General features: G+C 37.9%; 1 protein-coding gene across 1 annotated transcript in view; it reads left to right on the top strand.

Moving 5' to 3' along the window:
* Positions 1–17,851, top strand: part of UBR2 (ubiquitin protein ligase E3 component n-recognin 2) — a 127,179-nt gene that overhangs the window by 32,600 nt on the left and 76,728 nt on the right. Inside the window, exons 5-8 of the mRNA XM_032140517.2 lie at positions 7,715–7,845; positions 10,174–10,312; positions 11,043–11,105; positions 16,603–16,723. Coding sequence (XP_031996408.1) covers positions 7,715–7,845; positions 10,174–10,312; positions 11,043–11,105; positions 16,603–16,723 — 454 coding nt within the window. The remainder of the gene's footprint in view (positions 1–7,714; positions 7,846–10,173; positions 10,313–11,042; positions 11,106–16,602; positions 16,724–17,851) is intronic.

Here is a 17,851-nt window from a genome sequence, read left to right on the forward strand (position 1 = left end):
GTAATTTGCTACAGTAAGATGCCAAGTGGTCAAGGTTCCAGATTTTTCCACTTCTATTGGAGAAGCTCCATTTTTATGTAGTTGATTGGGGTTCTGTTTGTAGAAATACAGGACAAATAAAGATATATTTGAAAAAAAAAGAATTATGCTTTAGAAAAAGGTTAAAAACCACTGGTATAAAACTTTAGGACTGTGGGAGAAAGTATATATCTGTATATCCAAGCCATGTATCCAATAAGGATCTAGTATGCAGAGTTTATATCTTACAACTCAACAGTAAAAAGATTACCCAATTTAAAAATGGGCAAAAGACTTGAATAGACATTTTTACAGAGAAGATACATGAATAACCAACAAACACATGAAAAGATGCTGAACATCATTTGTCATTAGGGAAATGCAAAATCAAAACCACAGTGAGATACTGCATCACCCTCAGTAGGATGACTATTAAAAGTAATAACAAGTGTTAACAAGGATATAGAGAAATTAGAATCCTTGTATATTGCTAGTGGAAATAGAAAATGATTCAGTGCTGTGGAAAACAGTTTGGCTGTTCCTCAAAATATTAAACATTACCATATATTTCACACCTAGATATATACCCAAAAGAACTGAAAACCAAAGCTGAGCAAGTACATGCACACACATGTTGTAGCAATGTTGTTCACAATAGTCAAAAGGTAGAAACAGCCCAAATGTCCATCAGTGAATGAATGGATAAACAAATTGTGATAATATACATACAATGGAGTATTTTTTTGTCCATAAAAAGGAATGAAGAACTGATACATGCTACAACATGCATGAACCTCTAAAATATAGTAAGTGAAAGACGCTAGACTCAAAAGGTCACATATTGTATGATTCCTTCTATACAAAATATTCAGAATAGATAAATATGTAGAGAGAAAAAACAGATTAGTAGTTGCCAGGGGCTGGGGAAGAGGAAAATGGAGAGAAATGGCTTAGTAGGTAAGGGGTTTTACTTTGGAGTGATGGAAATGTTTTGGAACTAGATTGTAGTAGTTGCACGTTATAATAAATGTACCAGGTACCACTGAGTTGTTCACTTTAAAATGGTTAATTTTATGTTCTGTAAATGTCATGTCATTTATTTGGAAAAGATACTTTAAGACTTCTGTTACCTTTTTTATCCCTGTGTTAGAGTAGACTTAAAATAATTTTCTAAGACAAAGTTTTGAATCTGCCTACGTTTGCTCTGTTGGCTTTATCCTCATACATTAGTGGAAAGCTATCCAACAGTCCAAGCTCTGCTTAATTTCCTGAATTTTAAGAAGACACCAGCAAGCTCCCCTGCCTAGCCAAAAGTCATGCAATCCTGCCTGGAGAATGTATACTCCTGGAACTAGACAAAGAATAAAGCCTTCTAAACTCTACCATTTAATTTATATTTAAGAGTTTAATTAAGGCCAGGTGCAGTGGCTCATGCTGTAATCCCAGCCCTATGGGAGGCTGAGGTGGGCAGATCACTTGAGCCCAGGAGTTCAAGACCAGCCTGGGCAACATGGCAAATCCCCATCTATACAAAAATTAGCCAGGTATGGTGGTGTGCGCCTGTAGTCCCAGCTGTTCAGGAGGCTGAGGTAAGGGGATCACCAAAGCCAGGGGAGGTTGAGGATGCAGTGAGCCATGATTGTACCACTGCCCTCCAGCCTTGGGCAACAGAGTGAGACTCTCTCTCAAAAAAAAAAAAAAAAAAAAAAAGTTTAAGAGAAATGAAGTCAGCCGGGCATGGTGGCTCACACCTGTAATCCCAGCACTTTGGGAGGCTGAGGCAGGTGGATCACCTGAGGTCAGGAGTTCGAGACCAGCCTGACCAACATGGAGAAACCCCGTTTCTACTAAAAATACAAAATTAGCCGGGCGGGGTGGCGCATGCCTGTAATCCCAGCTACTCAGGAGGCTGAGGCAAGAGAATTGCTTGAACCCGAGAGGCGGAAGTTGTGATGAGCCAAGATTGCGCCATTGCACTCCAGCCTGGACAAGAATGAAACTCCATCTCAAAAAACAAAAAAAAAAAAAAAAAAGAGAGAAATGAAGTCTTCACGGGTAAGACTATAAAATATTAAGACAGCATTGTGTTTAACATACCTGTTCCCAGTAACTGTTGAACATAATTTTTTTGTCATACATTTAGCCTACATCTTCAGAAAAAGCTGGGGGAAACCTGGTGATATACTTATAGAAATGCTATGCAGGAGTTCCACAGGTCTTCTCATCTCTTTGCATTTGGGGGTGAGATATTTCTCCATTGTATAGGACAGAGTTCAGCAAGCTCTGACTCCTACAAGCCAAATCTTGTCCACACCCTATTCTTGTGTCTGTTTTTAAATAGTTGAAAAAAAATCAACAAAATTGTATTTTGTGACATGAGAAAATTATATGAAATCCAAATTTCAGTGTCCATAAATAAAATGTTATTGAAGCACAGTCATGCTTAAATTTTAACGTAGTATTTGTAGCTGTTTTCCCATTACAAACAAAATTGAGTAGTTGCAGCAGAGACCCTATAGCCTGCTAAGACTAAAATACTATCTCCTTTACAGAAAAAGTTTGTTGACCCTAGGTGTAGGCTAATGAAAGCATTGTATTTCGCCTACTCAGTTCCCACTCCCTAAATGTCACTAGCATCTTCCACTACAGTGACAAAAAAAAATGCCTAGCTAGGTTTGCAAATGGCCCCTTGGGTGTGGGAGTGAGTGGGGAGGGTGGTGAGATGTACCTCTCCCAGTTGAGAACCAACACATAATATGTGGTATCTCCTTTGTTAGTCTTTATAGGAGTCCATAAGGAATTTCTCTTAGGTCTCTGTATTAAGAAATGTTATGTTTCTCCTGGTGTGAATCTCATAACTGATTGTGTTTGCTTTTGTGAGACTTCTGGAAAAAGAGCCAAATGGTTGGAAACAGCCTGCCTGTAGTAGCTGTGTGAAAATTTATGTGATCTATCTATATATAGACGTTACCTTGACTATGGTTTATTTTCCTATCTTTATTTTCGTTTACCTGCTTTTTACATTTTTTTTATATACCACTCTATTAGGTGTATTCTTTAAAAAAATTATTTCATTTTATTTTTAGAGACATGGTTTTTATTACTGTGTTGCCCAGGCTGGTCTTCAATTCCTGAACTCAAGCAGTCATCCTGCCTCAGCCTCCCAAGTAGCTGGGATGTAGATGTATTCTTAAGTTGCTGTAAATCCTATTTGGAATTAGATTTAATTAAATAAGAAATATTAACTGAACAACAACCTTAGTGAAGATTTTTGTAATCTGAAATTTCACTCACAAATGCTGCTCCCATCTATTTGAATTCAGATCAATAATTATTAATAACTAGATGTTAATGGTGACTACTTGGTCTATCTCATTTAATTCCCAAAACAGCCTCATAAGATAGATAATGCTGTTACCAATGTTTTATAAATAATTGAGTTTTAGGCTGAGGTGGAGGATCACTTTGATCCCAGGAGTTTGAGGTTACAGTGAGGTATGAGCCTGGGTGAGACAGACCCTGTCTCTTAAAAAAAAAAAGAAAAGAAAAAAGAGAGAAACTTGAGTTTTAGAAAGATAAAAAAAAAAACTTGCCCAAAGTGTCCCACATAGCAAATTATGGGACTGGGATTTAAACCTATGTAGTATAGACTCCAGTAATGATACTCTTAACACAATACCTTATACTGGTTTTAAACAGCATTTTTAGCAGAATTATTGCATGGTTTGGGGTTTTGTTTTTTGTAGTTGTTGTTGTTGTTATGTTTTTGTTTTTGTTTTCTTTTGTTTTTTTGAGACGAAGTCTTGCTCTGTTTCCCAGGCTGAAGTACAGTGGTGCAATCATGGCTCACTGCAGCCTTGACCACATGGACTCAAGTGATTTCTCCCACTTCAGCCTCCCCAGTAGCTGCTACCCCAGGCACATACCCATACCCTGCTAGGCTGATCTTGAACTGCTGGGGTCAAGCAATTCTGCCTCTGCCTCTGAAAGTGCTGGGATTACAAGTGTGAGCCACCACGCCCAGCTAGAATTGTTTTTTTCAATGAAAATCTAATTTTGAAAAATAATAAAGTACATTAAAGTGGTATTAATAATAGATTTATTTTTTGTAAATTGAAACGTGTGTTATTGTTAGAAAGTCAGTTTATGAGATAATTGAGGTTGTTTCGATGACTGCAGCCTCTAGTTTATTTCCATGTTTTTAGTTGGGCAGTATGGAGAAAATCCTCATTCATACCTACGTTGCATATGATAACAGTTAAAATCTTTGTTGTAATACATGCTTGCATTTTACAAGTTCAAATACTACAGGAGTATACTGCATAAAAGATAAAGTTCTCCATAATTCCTACTGCCTTCTAAAATAACCACTAACGACCTTTTTAACAACATGCCTTGCATTCTTCCAGCTTGAAAGAATAGTAAATCAAAGTAGACTCACCAACAGATGAACATTCTGTAGTATAAATATAATCAAAGAGCTAAAATTATTAGTAATAATAGATAATACAATAGGATGTCATTTATTGTTCCAACTGATTTATGCTATGAAAAGGACAATTTGAGCAGGAATGTCTTAGTCTTTCCTGACATTTAATTTACCATCATAATATTAGTAGACTTGTACAGGTGTAGCATCTCTCCAATGCAGAAATAATTCTTTATGATGAATAACACATTTCTTAGAAGTTAAAATTTTTGTACGGAGATGGCAGAAGAATCTCTCTAGGCCTGCCTCAAACTGGGTTAATGTAGCAAAAAAAAAAAAAATGATCAGTTGGTGTTCCAACATGGAATGTAACACATTTTAGAGTGTATTTTTTCTGTTGCCCAGGCTTGGAAAAGTGTAGTGGCAAAATCATGGCTCACTTTAGCCTCTACCTGTCAGGCTCAAGCAGTCCTCCCACCTCAACTTCCCAAGCATGCACCACTACTCTCTGCTAATTTTTAATTTTTTTTTTTGTAGAGATGAGGTCTCACTGTATTGTCCAGTCTGGTCTCAAACTCCTGGGCTCAAGCAGTCCTCCCACCTCGGCCTTGCAAAGTGCTGGGATTACAGGCATGAGCCACCATGTTTGGCCTAGAATATATTTTGGAACTGACGTTTTTATTCAAATAGGACATCTCTACCAGGCCCTGGGATTTTTGTAAAAGAGAGTTTGGAAACTATTGGTTGGGATTCTCAAGAATTGGTGGTTGTCTCTGTCAACTAGAAAATAGTTTTCTAAACCCTATTTATCAATCTCTTCAATCCTTAAATGTTTCTGTCTTATGGGATATAACTGTAAGAAATGGAATGACTGTTTGGTGAGATAATAGTACCAGGAAAGCTGAATTTTGATTCCACTTGCTATTTTGGTGTAGTATGAGGTTCATATTATTATTAATACCTACTCTTGTTTGAATCCCCAGGAGGGACCAGCTCTGATTCTTTCTGTATACAAGTGATTTCACCATGTCAGCGATTTGTAAAGCCTCCGTAACAAATAGTAATAAACCTTGCTAGCAGAAAAAATAAATAAAAAACTTCACTGGGCGTGGCTACTTACACCTGTAATCCCAGCACTTTGGGAGGCCAAGGCAGGTGGATCACCTGAAGTCAGGAGTTTGAGACCAGCCTGACCAACATGGAGAAACCCCATCTCTACTAAAAATACAAAGTTAGCCAAGCATGGTGGCACATGCCTGTAATCCCAGCTATTCAGGAGGCTGAGGCAGAAGAATCGCTTGAACCCGGCAGGTGGAAGTTACAGTGAGCTGAGATCATGCCATTGCACTCCATCCTGGGCAACAAGAGCGAAACTCTGTCTCAAAAAAAAAAAAAAAAAAAAAAAAACCTCGATGGGACATATAAAGCAGCCTGTATGAGAAGAGTTATAGGTAAAAGGTGCTATAAAAATTTGAAAAATCTGCTTACTGAGAAAAGGAAATTTACCTTCTTCAAGCTGTAGACCCATCTGTTTTAGGCATCTTTGTCCTTTTTTCTCCATTCTTTTTTTTTTTTGATGGAGTTTTGCTCTGTTGCCCAGGCTGGAGTACAGTGGCACGATCTTGGCTCACTGCAACCTCTGTCTCCTGGGTTCAAGCGATTCTCCTGCCTCAGCCTCCCAAGTAGCTGCGATTACAGGCACCACCACCACACTCAACTAACTTTTGTGTTTTTAGTAGAGATGAGGTTTCACCGCGTTGGCCAGGCTGGTCTTGAACTCCTGACCTCAGATGATCCACCCACTGCGGCCTCCCAAAGTGCTGGGATTACAGGCATGAGCCACTGTGCCCAGCCAAGCCACCGTGCCTGGCCCATTTTTTTGTTTTCTTTTCTTTTTGAGACAGAGTCTCACTCTGTCACTCAGGCTGGAGTGCAGTGGCACACAATCTCCACTCACTGCAAGCTCCACCTCCCGGGTTCACGCCATTCTCCTCCCTCAGCCTCCCAAGTAGCAGGGACTACAGGCGCCCTCACTCCTGGCTAATTTTTTGTATTTTTAGTAGAGATGGGGTTTCACTGTGTCAGCCAAGATGGTTTCAATCTTCTGACCTCGTGATCCGCCTGCCTCAGCCTCCCAAAGTGCTGGGATTACAGGCGTGAGCCACTGCGCCTTGGCCGCCCATTCTTTTATTCCACCTTCTCCGTTTGTTTTATATCAGTTCCATTAGGCTCATCTTTGGTGTGGGTATGCAAAAATGTTCTGTCTCCATATATATATGTGTGTGTGTGTGTGTGTGTGTGTGTATACATTCACATTAATATATACAAATATATATTTAATGTATTTATATATTTTATAAAATATGTATTATAGACTATAAAATGTAATTGTATATTATATGAATATTAAATACATATTTTATATTTTCCACTATGTTTTATTTTTATGCATATTGTGTGTGTGTATGTATTTATTTTCAGGGATCTGCTGATTCCCATCCATGATCATACTGCTATTTTAATTTGAGAAATGAAAATAATGCTACTTAGCCATTAAACTAAAGAGTTTAGATTTAAGATAAAGCATTAAGATGAAAGATAGTGCAAAACATTTTGCCAGCCTTGACTGAAAATTACCTTGATTAAACATAGCATATATTTAAAGTAATACTTTTTTACATTACCCTAGAAATTCAGTGGCCCTTTCACTGTTAAGTCTAATGTATGAAGTTCCCTGTTAACATGCGTGCATGTCTCACCCTGCTGAGAGAAAGTAGACAAGCGAGTGCTTCTTACAACATCAACAGGCAGTTTTCTGAAAGTCATGAGTTCTCACCTTTAAACCTGTCACAATCAAGCTCTCTTTTATACCTATAAAACTCAATATTGCTTGCCCTTCCTAGGTAATAGTCCTTTGTGTATTCTAGAAATTGGGGGTTAGTAAGATATGAAGCTATAAAATTGGTTTGAGGTTAGGTTTTTGAGATCGTGGAATACCATTCTAAAATGTTTAGATTTGTTCATTAGGCATTTGAGTGCCATTGAATATTTTGATTGAATTGATTCAATAACTGGGATTATTCTGAACTAAAAATTTTACGAAGCTTTATTTGGTAGGGTGGTAATGTATAAGATCAAATTCATTGAAGAGAAGCTGAAGCTGGAAGACCAGTCAACTTTTTACTATACTATTTTGAGGGATGGAAGCGGAATGAAAATTAATGTACACGGTTGCCCTTTTTTTTTTTTTCCTGTTGTTTCTTTCAGGATCCTCTTGTTCATTTATCAGAAGATGTGATAGCAAGAACTTATAACATTTTTGCTATTATGTTTCGGTATGCAGTAGAAATATTAACCTGGGAAAAAGAAAGTGAATTGCCAGCAGATTTAGAGATGGTGTAAGTATAACCTGTTTATTCTTCGTGTATGAAGAACTGCTAAATTTTAACTTTAACACAGCTAGTATAGGGCATAATCATTTTTTAATAATGAGTTTTTAGCAGAACAATAACCTCGATTTTATAGCTTTAAAACATGTAACCCATTTAATTGGTGGAGATTTCTTCCTGTTTGGTTGGCTGGTTGGTTGATTAGTTTGTAGCCATATTTAAACTTTGTCATAGCTCTAGGACTGTTTCAGGCATAACCAGTTTTCTCTTCTTTGATTGTATGATAAAATGATAGATGAACTTTACAACTTTACTTTTTGTTTTGTTTATTATATGTTAATATTATAGGGAATGAACTCTTTGCTATAAATGAGGTTTCTGGTTTGAATACATGCTCAAATTCAATTTTAATCATTTTGATTCAAACTTTTAATAAAACGTATTCCACACTGTGCTTTTTTAGTGTACATCTACCATTTTTATTTAAATTATTAAGGTTACAAACTTGTGGCCAGAGAGCTGGATTCTGCCACAGATATATTAAGATGAGGGCTTTATTTTCCTTGTTAGTGTGCTTGTCTCAAACAACCTTCTTTCTTACTTAGAAGTAAGACCAAGCTTGTTGGAATTAGTCATAGTTTAGAATAAATACAAGCTGGAATGACGATCTGAGGGACATTGGTGCTATTTCTTTTTTTTTTTTTTTTTTGAGACCGAGTCTTGCTCTGTCCCCCAGGCTGGAGTGCAGTGGCGCAATCTCAGCTCACTGCAAGCTCCGCCTCCCGGGTTCACGCCATTCTCCTGCCTCAGCCTCCCGAGTAGCTGGGACTACAGGCGCCCGCCAACACGCCCAGCTAATTTTTTGTAATTTTTTTTTTTTTTTAGTAGAGATGGGGTTTCACCGTGTTAGCCAGGATGGTCTCCATCTCCTGACCTCGTGATCCACCCGCCTCGGCCTCCCAAAGTGCTGGGATTACAGGCTTGAGCCACCGCGCCCGGCCGGTGCTATTTCTTTTTTGCTTTCTCAATTGTGTTTCAGATAAAGTTGTCGGTTGTTTTCTAATAAAATGAAGTGACTATACCTTTTTGGAAATGATGAAAATGACTTAGTACCTCACGATTTTTACTATAGTATTGTTGTCGTATAGTATACTATAGTATACTGTAGTATCCTAGTCCAAATTAATTTCATTTGGGGACAGCATGGCCCCCTAACTGGACTGCCATGTACACTCTTGCCCCTTACAATTCATTTTCTACACTGCATCAAAGTGAACTTTAAGGCAATTCTAATGATATCTCCTATCTCAAATTTCTGATTGTCCTTAGGATGGCAAAAATCAAAATATATTATAAGCTGGCTTGGCACAATGGCTCATGCCTGTGATCCTAGCACTTTGGGAGGCCAAGGCAGGTAGATCACTTGAGCCCAGGAGTTGGAGACCAGCCTGGGCAACATAGTAAGACCCCGCCTCTACAAAAAATTAAAAAATTAGCTGGGCAGGGTAGTGCATGCCTGTAGTCCTAGCTATTCATGAGGCTGAGGCAGGAGGATCAATTGAACCTGGGTGGTTGAGGCTGCAGTGAGCCATGATTGTGCCACTGCACTCCAGCCTAGGCGACAGAGTGAGACCTTATCTCAAAAAGAAAACAAAAAACAAAAAAACATTATAAACTGTTCAAGATTTCTGTCTCTCTCCAGACCAGACTAGTGTCATACTAATCTCCCCCTTCTTCCTTGTGCTCCATCTCCCAGTATTTACCTTTGCCACCTTAGCACCTTTGCTTTCACCTGCCTCTAGCCCATGGTTTCTCAACCTTGGCACTATTGGAATTAGGGGCCAGATTAATTTTTTGTTATGGCGGCTGTCTGGTGAATTGCAAAATATTTAGCAGCATCCCTGGCTTCTACCCACTAGATGCTAGCAGCACCCCAAACCCCAGTCTTGACAACCAGAAATGTCTCCAGATGTTGCCAAATGGTCAACCATGAGAGGTGGAGGGGAACTGCCCCCAGTTGAGAGCTACTGATAGCCAGTTCTGACTTTGGGTCTCAGATTACTTCTCCAAGAGTTCTCTGAGCTCCCAGGCCTGTTATACCCTGCTCTACCTTCTTTTCTTGATAAAAACCTGTTTACACAGAGTCATATATGCAATATATATTTTCCCCACCAGACTGTAGTATCACAGAGCACAGGACCACAGATGAATTCTTTACAGATATGTGTCCAGTACCTAGCACATTGCATAAGACAAAGTAGTCTCTTAATAAGTCAGCCTGGAGCAAGATAATAAGCAAATAGATAATTAATATATCATTAATATTTTATCCCACAGAGAGAAGAGTGACACCTACTATTGCATGCTGTTTAATGATGAGGTTCACACCTATGAACAAGTTATTTATACTCTTCAGAAAGCTGTTAACTGTACACAAAAAGAAGCTATTGGTTTTGCAACTACAGTAGATCGAGATGTAAGTAATTTTACCATGTTGATAATAAATTGAATTTTTACTATAGGTAAGTTACTATAGGTAACTGGAGAATTGAGTTAAAGATGTATATATCTAGGCTTTTCTTAAAATTTCATTTGTCATGCCTGTAATCCCAGCACTTTGGGAGGCCAAGGCAGGCAGATCACAAGGTCAGGAGTTCGAGACCAGCCTGACTAACATGGTGAAACCCCGTCTTTACTAAAAATACAAACATTAGCCAGGTGTAGTGGCATGAGCCGGTAATCCCAGCTACTCAGGAGGCTGAGGCAGGAGAATCGCTTGAACCTGGGAGGCAGAGGTTGCAGTGAGCCGAGATTGCGCCATTGCACTCCAGCCTGGGTGACAGAGCGAGACTCCATCTCAAAAAAAAAAAAAAATTTCATTTGAATATTGGCCCAAATGTATATTGGGTATAACTATAAGCTATTGCCAATAGAAAGTTTGAGAGGACATATAGTTATTAAAATGGAAATTATAGATGCCTAGAAGAATAAATGTTTTGTTCAAGGAAATATTTATTAATGGCTTGGAAAAGTTAGCATAGCTTTGAAGGAAAATTTTAACTTATTTATCAATGAGTAGGATGAATGTTGTAAATATTGAAAATTGATCAGAATTGTTATATGCTTAAACATGTTTGTTTACTGGTTTAAAAGTTATTAATATTGAATACAATACTTTTACAGCTTAATCTTAAATGTCTTTACAGGGGCGTAGGTCTGTTCGATATGGAGATTTTCAGTATTGTGAGCAAGCAAAATCAGTAATTGTAGTAAGTAATTTAAAAACATGCCTATATTATTTTTTATTAGTTTAAAACTAGCTTCATATTTCAGCATTTATGAACATGTCTTTCTGCTTTCTCGAATGAAAACCGAAAATTATGTTTAAAGATAATGTTTCTTAAATATTGCATTATTGTTTTATCTAGTTTTTTAAAGCTGTGTAGGATTGATATAGAAAATGAGTACTTAGGTAAGATATGTTCCCATTTCTCCATCAAAGCAGTCTTAGAATGTTTTTTGCTTTTTGTTTTGTTTTTAATTAGAATTTTATGTTACTTTTTAGAAATTAAAATGGCCTTAAGCACCGTGATTATAATGCAAGCGAAGTTGTTTCTTGGTACCTTATGGCAAAATATATTCCATATCGTCATAGCAAGTAGTGTATCATCTTTCTAAAAGCAAACTATTCTCCACATTTGGATTTATTCTTAGAAATTAGAATTTATTTTTCACCACTCCATGTAACTGAATTTTATGTAAATATTCTTTTTAAAAAATAATTTTATCTTTTTTTCTTTTTTTTTTTTCCGAGTAGTCTCTGTTGCCCAGGCTGCAGTGCAGTGGTGCGATCTCGGCTCACTGCAACTTCCTCTACCTCCTGGGTTCAAGTGATTCTGCCTCAGCCTTCCAAGTAACTGGGATTACAGGTGCGCACAGCCACGCCCAGCTAATTTTTGTATTTCTAGTAGAGATGGGGTTTCACCGTGTTATCCAGGCTGGTCTCAAACTCCTGGGCTCAAGTGATCCACCCACCTCAGACTCCCAAAGTGTTGGGATTACAGGTGTGAGCCACCACACCTGGCCTCAAATTTCTTTTAAATATATAAAATAGTATGGAGGCCCCTGTATTGTTATCATTTTGTTGTCGTTGTTGAGACAGAGTCTTACTCTGTCACCCAGGCTGGAGTTCAGTGGCACAATCTCCACTCACTGCAACCTCCGCCTCCTGGGTTCAAGCAATTCTTGTGCCTCAACCTCCTGAGTAGCTGGGACTACAGGCATGTGCCACCACTCCCGGCTAATTGTTTTTTGGTTTTTTTTTTGTATTTTTAGTAGAGAAGGGGTTTCCCCCATTATCCTTTCTCCTTCCCTAGCAATAATTACTTTGCTTAATTTACTTTTTTCATTCTTGTGTGTTCCTTTATATTTCATATATTAAATATCTATCAACATTATATAGATTGATTTGGGGGTCTTTAAACATTATATAACAAGATACATATTGAATGTATTACACTGCAGCTTGCCTTTTCATTTCAGTGTTGTTTTTAGGTTTATCTGTGTTGATAAGCGTTGCTGTAGTTCATTCATTTTTTAAACATTGTATAATATTTCATGATGATTAAACCACAATTTATTTATTCTCCTGTTGATGGACAATTAGGATGTTTTCAGTTTTTTGCTGTGACAAATACTCCAGCTATGTGCATTATTTTGTCTCCTTTTTACATAGATGCAAAAGTTTCCCTATGGTATATACCAAGAAATAGAATTTCTGAGTTTTTAGGGTATGGACATTCTCAGCTTTACTAGATTTTGCCTAGTTCATCTCCAAAACTGTGGTACCAATATACTTTCCCACCAGCAGTATATGAGGGCCTATTTCTCCACATCTTTGTTAAAACTATATATTGTCAAATTTTTAAATTTTGCCAATCTGGGCCAGACACTGTGGCTCACACCTGTAATCTTGTAATCCTAGCACTTTGGAAAGCAGAGGCAAGAGGATCGCTTGAGGCCAAGAGTTTGGGACCAGCCTGGGCAACAGAGCAAGACCCCAACTCTACAAAAAAAAATTTTTTTTAATTAGCGAGGCATAATGGTGCACACATGTAGTCCTAGCTACTCAGGAGGCTGAGGTAGAAGGATTGCCTGAGCCCAGGAGTCCAAGGGTATAGTGAGCTTTGATTACACGAGTACACTCTAGCCTGGGTGACAGAACAAGATCTTGTATTAAGAAAAAAAAAAAAAAACTTGCCAATCTGATGTGTGTGAAATGGTAGTTCCTTGATTTTTAAGTATGTTATATTTATTCTATTGGTCATTTAAGTTTTCTTTTTGGCCAATTTCCTATTCATATTCTTATTTTTTCTGTTGGATTGTCTTTTTCTTACTCATTTAAGTTTGTTGCGGTGCCTTTCATTGAGCAAAAACTAAATTTTAATGTAGCAAAAGATATATTTTTCTTTATAATTTGTATGTTTTATGTCTTGTTTAAGAAATTCGTCCTTAATGTCTCAACATATTCAGTTTAATAACGTATCAGAAACTGTACTTACAGATTATCAAGTAGGGAACAAACAACAAAATAGAAAATGGACAAAGGATATGAAAAGACAGATCATAACAGAAAATCTAGCTTGTCAATATACATGAAGTTAGAGTGATAAAATATCTTGCAGAGATGCAAAGACTAGGAATACATGCTTAACAATAAATTGCTACAGCATTTAGGGAAAACAATCTAGTAACATGTTAAAGCTTTACTTTACCTAGGAATTTATCTCAGAAATACAAGTACCAGTAAGTGTATATACAGTGTGTTCAGTACAGTACTGCTTTTTTTTGTAGTCACAGAGGACTGGAAACAGAGAAGATGAATGCCCTTCTCCAAAGGATGTTTTAATAAGTCCACACCACAGTATATTATGCAGTCATTAACAGAAAAAAATCAGTGAAAGCTAAGATGCACAAAAGCATGTGTAGTATTTGATTTTCATAAGTCAAACTAACAAATCTTTAGAAATGTGTGTGTAAATATGTGTAAATGGAGAACATATACAAAAACTTATTACGTTAATGTATGTTATAGAGAAGGGATGGAGCAGAGAGTAAAAGGAGGATCCAAAAAAAAATAAAAAGGGGTAAACACATTCTTTAAAAAGTGTTGGCCAAGCACGTCGGCTCACTCCTGTAATCCCAGCATTTTGGGAGGCCAAGGCAGGCAGATTTCTTAAACCCAAGGGTTTGAGACCAGCCTAAGCAACATGGCAAAATCCCATTTCTACAAAAAATAATAATAATAACAAAAATTAGCTAGGCGTGGTGGCACATGCCTGTAGTCCCAGCTATTTGGGAAGCCAAGGTAAGAGAATTGCTTGAGCCTGGGAGGTCGAGGCTGCAGTGAGCTGTTATCATGCCATTGCATTCCAGCCTGGGCAACAAAGTGAAACCCTGTTACAAAAAAGAAAAGAAAAGGAAAAAAAAAGATGTTGATAGACTTGAATAGACATTTCTCCAGAACAGATGTACAAGCAGCTAAGATACCACCTCACACCTATTAGGATGGCTTCTGTCAAATAAATTAATTAATTAATTAAAATGGATAGGCATGCACCTATAGTCTCAGCTACTCTGGAGGCTGAGGCAGGAGGATTGCTTGAGCACAGGAGTTCAAGGCTGTAGTATGTGATCATGGTACCTGTGAATAGCCTCTGCACTCCATCCTGGGCAACATAGCAAGACTCCGTCTCTAAGGGAAAAAAAGTGTTGGCAAGGATATGGAGAAATTAAAACCCTTGTGCACTACTGGTAGGAAAGTAAAATGGTATGGCCGCTGTGGAAAACAGTCCAGCAATTCCTCAAAACATTAAAAATAGAATTACCATGTGATCCAGCAATTTTGCTTCTGGGTATATATGCAAAATAATTGAAAACAGATTTCAAAGAGATATTTTACACCCCTGTTCAAGCACCATAATTCACAATAGCCAAAAGGTAGCAGCAACCCAAGTGTCTGCTAATGAAGGAATGGAGAAACAAAATGTGGTATATGCATGCAATGGTACATTACTCAGTCTTAAAAAGGAAGGAAGTTCTGATACATGCTACAACATGAATGGATCTTGAGAACATTATGCTAAGTGAAATAAGCTGGTAACAAAAAGATAAATACCATATGATTCTACTTATATGACCTACCTAGCATTGTCATATCCATAGAAACAGAAAGAGACAGAATGGTGGTTGCTAGGTGCTAGGGGAAGAAAGTAGCAGGGACTTGCTCTTTATTAGGTATTATGTAGAGTTTCACTTTTGCAAGATAAAGAGTTCTGGGGACTAGTTTCACAACAGTATGAATGTACTTAACAATACTGAACTGTACACGTAAAAGTGGCTAAGATGAAAGTTTTACATGTATTTTACCTTTTTTTTTTTTTTTTTTTTTTTTTTTTTTGAGACAGAGTTTTGCCCTTGTTGCCCAGGTTGGAGTGCAATGGTGCGATCTCGGCTCACTGCAACCTTCACCTCCCGGGCTGAAGCAATTCTCCTGCCTCAGCCTCCCAAGTAGCTGGGATTACAGGCATGCTCCACCACGCTTGGCTAATTTTTGTATTTTTAGTAGAGACGGGGTTTCACCATGTTGGTGAGGCTGATCTTGAACTCCTGACCTCAGGTGATCCACCTGCCTCAGCCTTCCAAAGTGCTGGGATTACAGGTGTGAGCTACCATGCCCAGCCATGATTTTTTTTTTTTTTAAAGTTGATAACATGGGCTGGGCACAGTGGCTCACGCCTGTAATCCCAGCACTTTGGGAGGCCGAGGTGGGGGGATCACGAGGTCAAGAGATCGAGACCATCCTGGCCAACATGGTGAAACCCTGTTTCTACTAAAAATACAAAAATTAGCCAACGTGGTTGTGCACGCCTGTAGTCCCAGCTACTCGGGAAGCTGGGGCAGGAGAATCGCTTGAAACTGGGAGGCGGAGGTTACAGTGAGCAGAGATTGTGCTACTGTACCCCAGCCTCGTGACAGAGCGAGACTCCGTCTCAAAAAAAAAAAAAAAAAGCTGATAACATGATCACATCGATGCAATAAATTACTTAAATAAGTACATAATTATATTGAGAAATTAAAGACAAAGCAAGCTAAAACATTTAAATCATTTATTGTTGGTACAGCAGATTTTCAAATATAGAACTAAAGATTCAGATTACTGGCCAGGCGCAGTGGCTCACACCTGTAATCCCAGCACTTTGGGAGACCCAGGCAGGTGGATCACTTGAGGTCAGGAGTTCAAGACCAGCCTGGCTAACATAGTGAAACCCTGTCTCTACTAAAAATACAACAGTTAGCCAGGCGTCCTGGCGCGCATCTGTAGTCCCAGCTACTTGGGAGGCTAAGGGCAGGAGAATCACCTGGACCCAAGAGGCAGAGGTTGCGGTGAGCCGAGATTGCTCCACTGCACTCCAGCCTGGGTGACAGAGCGAGACTCCACCTCAAAAAAAGAAAAAAAAAAAAAAAGATTCAGATTACTCATAAACTAGCTGAACCTTCGTGTTTTTTTATATGAATCCTAAGATTTCCTCTAGAAAATTAGGATCTGAATCAAGTAAGGCAAGGAGAATGGTGTTTTTCTTACATCCATGAAAAATTCTCCTATGATCATGATGGTGTGGTTATATTAAGTACAAATAATAACTTTGTTCTGCCAATAGAATAGCTTTTTAAGTTAATTTTTAAATCTTGCCATTTCTTTTTAAGAGAAATACCAGTAGACAGACAAAGCCACTCAAAGTTCAAGTTATGCATTCGTCTATCGTCGCACATCAGAATTTTGGTTTGAAACTTTTGTCTTGGCTGGGAAGTATTATTGGATATTCAGGTAGGTTCATAAAAGTTCATGCCAATTGTCTATTAAAAATGAGCTCAATATGCTGTTGCAAAACTGTTCTGGAAAAAATATCAACTGGAATACTTTCCTGCTTTAATTTTACATTTTAAAATACCATTTCAAAATATCTTTATGAATAGAAGAAAACCTATTAACAAATTTTGTCATACTGGATATTTTTTATAGGCACACAAAGGATTCTGTATTCAAATAAATTCAGGAAACGTTGGTTTAAACAATTGTAAAAGACATTAATATGCTAATGCAATGCAATGTACATTTCACAAACGATTTTTTTTTAAACTTTTTTAGTGGAGCATTTTGCAGAACTCTTCTACTGAGTAAGCTGGAAAAATGCTGCTGTAAATAAAAACCTAAGTGATTAGCTGTTTAAACGATAAAACACTAATGTTGATTTATGTGTTTTGACTCCTACAACTTTTGGTTACCAATAATTTGCAACTCTGAAAATTTGCAAATTGGAAGTTACCAATTTGTGTTTTTAAAAAAAATTTTGGCCAGGTGCCATGGCTCATGCCTGTAATCCTAGCACTTTGGGAGGCCAAGGTGGGTGGATAACCTGAGGTCAGAAGTTCAAGACCAGCCTGACCAACATGGCAAAATCTCGTCTCTACTAAAAATACAAAAATTAGCTGGGCGTGGTGGCATGCGCCTATAATCCCAGCTACTCAGGAGGCTGAGGCAGGAGAATCACTTGAACCCGGGAAGCAGAGGTTGCAGTGAGCCGACAACATCACGCCACTTCACTCCAGCCTGGGCAAAAGAGTGAAACTCCTTTTTAAAAAAAAAAAAAAAAAAATTCCGGAGTCTAGAAATTCGGTCATTTTTCTTTATGTAATGGTAGGAATTAAGAATCCTCATATCTGCAGCCAAAAATACAAGCCTGGTGTGTAACACTAAAGGGTAAAACAGGGATAGATATAAGCTGTTATGCTGTTCTTCAGGCAACACTGTAGATAAGTGACATTCAGATGTTTACTGTAAAGAAAAATTTGAATACATTTGTATTAAAGGGCTTTTAGAAAAGAGCATTACTACACAGAACTGAGAGTTGAAAATACGAAGGTGTGGAAGATTAAGAGAACACGTTTACTTTAA

The sequence above is a fragment of the Hylobates moloch genome, unplaced genomic scaffold (assembly GCF_009828535.3).
Source record: "Hylobates moloch isolate HMO894 unplaced genomic scaffold, HMol_V3 SCAFFOLD_20, whole genome shotgun sequence".
NCBI lineage: Eukaryota > Metazoa > Chordata > Mammalia > Primates > Hylobatidae > Hylobates > Hylobates moloch.